Genomic DNA, 2611 nt, shown 5'->3' on the forward strand with positions numbered 1-2611 from the left:
GTGAAAACACACAAAAAGTGGCATGCCTCACAGCAATGTGCAGTAGCAACGTACTTCTCCTCTGAAAATCCCATAATGACCGGATCCGGGAGCCCGCGTTAATTGTTAATTGGAATTGGTGCAAATCTCGCGTATCTGACACTGTTAAAAGGGCGCGAAAGCAGAAATTCAAAAATAAACTGCGGGATTTTAAGGAGACTAATATTGTCAATCAATAATCACACTTAATAACTGCTGATGTATAAAACAAATGAACAGGACATGAACAAATCAAACAAAGACTGAACTACACTGAACCCAAGAACATTGATTTGTGTTGCCATGGCAACCATGCATACACTATGTGACATGCACAGACTGCAAATATTTGTAGGTATTAAGGTTATAGGGTTATTTTAACATTATGAACTAATAATTTTGATAATATTGATTACAACATAATGATTTTAAAAATGGTCTTTATTTCAGATTTTAATAAATAATTCTGGCTTGGTGTGTGATCAGTTTTGCACTGAAAATGCCAACATTAACTTAATATGTTTTTATACTGCTCCTCTTACTGGTTGATTAGATCAGCTTTAATTGGTCAGAAGATGCTTTTAAAAAGATAATACTCATAACTTCAGTGTACAATGTCCTATCTCAATGAAACTTCACTTGTTTGATAAGAGTCCCGCCCTGAACACGTCTATGTGACAATATTCAGATATAGTGAGAGCGCCACCTACTGACAACAGGAAGTAAGCACTGCGTGGCTATTTTGATCTGATTTACTGAAATTTTCATGTTGTGGTCCGCACGTGTTACAATTGCACATGACGCAGCCGCAGCACACCCGACACGCGCCGGCTGCGAGGTCCCGTTCAATGCTGCTTGCAGCTTTAATTGCTAATTGAACTTATGAAAACAGGTATTTTAAATTCCTGACTTATAGGTCTTATTGCCTATTGAACCGTACTATTATTATTTGTTGAGTAAAACACATTTGAATATTATTTACAAACATAATCAATGTTATTTCCAACAATATAGCCTATAACATAAAAATAAAATAAGTCCAGTCCTTCCCACCCCTGAAAATAACGGATTAAGAAGCACTTTTCTCCTTAAGAAAGTTTTGGTTGGACAAGAGCACATTGACCAACCAACTACAAGGTGTCAGCCCCACTAAAATCACACACTGGGGCAGGATTATGCCAATATGGTCTGGTTCAGTGTAAAAAAGCAACACCAGCTTTATGACTTTTGTGGAATTTCTGTTTAAAAAGGGCTAATGTTACAAAGTTTAGCTACGCGTGGAGCCAGACTCTGTTTGATTATACATGTCTTCAGTCTAATATTACAGGCTGGCTGCGGAAGGCCTTGGAAACAGACAAGAAGGACTGGCAGAAAGATACAGAGCCTGAGGCTGACCAAGACGGATACTATCAGACCACATTGCCTGCCATTGTCTTTCAGGTAACACACACACACAGCCACTTCATACTTTTGATGACATATTCCTGAGCAGGAATGAGCAGATACAGAGAACGAGGAGTTTTTTAGTGAGCTGGAGGTACTGAGGAGGAGGAGCAGGAGGGACACAGATACTTTTCCTAAAGGTGTTCTAGATTTAAGTGACCATGGACTTGCTGACAGTTGAAACTTTGCCCATGCAATCCTCCAACATTGTGACTACCTAGGAGCTGGTTCTCTGGTGACAAGCAATCTCATTACATACAGCTGCTCCAAATGTCCAACGTAATGCAGGTTAAAGTTTAAAAGACAATAACTTTGTTCATGTTCTGGAGACGTGTCAAACTGGTCTATGGTCTAAACTAATGTGAATGATGTACAGTGAAAACAGTTTATTGGAGATAACAATACTCATCTCACTTATTCTCTCTCTTCCTGATCTTAATGTATCTTCATCAGATGTTTGAACAGAACCTGCAAGTTGCTGCACAGATTGATGGTGATTTCAAAGAGCAAGTTCTGAAGCTCTGCCTGAAACAGATGAACACTTTCCTCATCAGGTAACTTTTTTTCATACCTCTTGACTTACTTTCTGATGTGATCAATGTCTCCTTTAGTTTTATGGGATTTTCTTCACTATATGCACCGTTAGCTCAATGAAAAAAGATGTCAGAATCTTTATAAATTTAAGGCCAAATGAAATAACATAGTATTAAAACCTGGGTCATTTTCCCAGACTGGCCATGGTTGTGTGCTAGCGATATTTATACCACAGTTCTGATGTCCACAATTAGAAAAGTTACCCAAAAAATGTGACTTCTATCAAAACACAAACTACTGCGTACTCGTAACAATCGCTTAACTGATGTGTGTTTTTGTGTGTAGGTACAGAGAGGAGGCCATGGCCTACAAAGAGGAGCACCTGAGAGACAGACAGCTGCCTCAGTGTTATGTACAGTACATGATCGCCATCATTAACAACTGCCAGACATTCAAGTAAGATTTCATTTTATACATGAACTAGTGTTTATACTTTCAGTAAATAATAACATGCTCATAAATCCCATCCAAGCAAGGAATTAACAACTAAAACATTCAGGACTAGGCACCCGGTTAGCTCAGTCGGTAGAGCTGGCAACCCATATACGCAGCGGCC

General features: G+C 38.9%; 1 protein-coding gene across 1 annotated transcript in view; it reads left to right on the top strand.

Annotated features, from left to right (window-relative positions):
- exoc3 (exocyst complex component 3) overlaps window positions 1-2611 on the top strand; it is a gene marked incomplete in the record, with an annotated part of 11873 nt that overhangs the window by 5641 nt on the left and 3621 nt on the right. Inside the window, 3 exon segments of the mRNA XM_035671031.1 lie at window positions 1333-1458; window positions 1915-2015; window positions 2341-2451. Of these exon segments, the coding sequence (XP_035526924.1) occupies window positions 1333-1458; window positions 1915-2015; window positions 2341-2451 (338 nt within the window).

Source organism: Morone saxatilis, unplaced genomic scaffold (assembly GCF_004916995.1).
Source record: "Morone saxatilis isolate NCDOM2014 unplaced genomic scaffold, NCSU_SB_2.0 Contig23, whole genome shotgun sequence".
NCBI classification, from domain to species: domain Eukaryota; kingdom Metazoa; phylum Chordata; class Actinopteri; family Moronidae; genus Morone; species Morone saxatilis.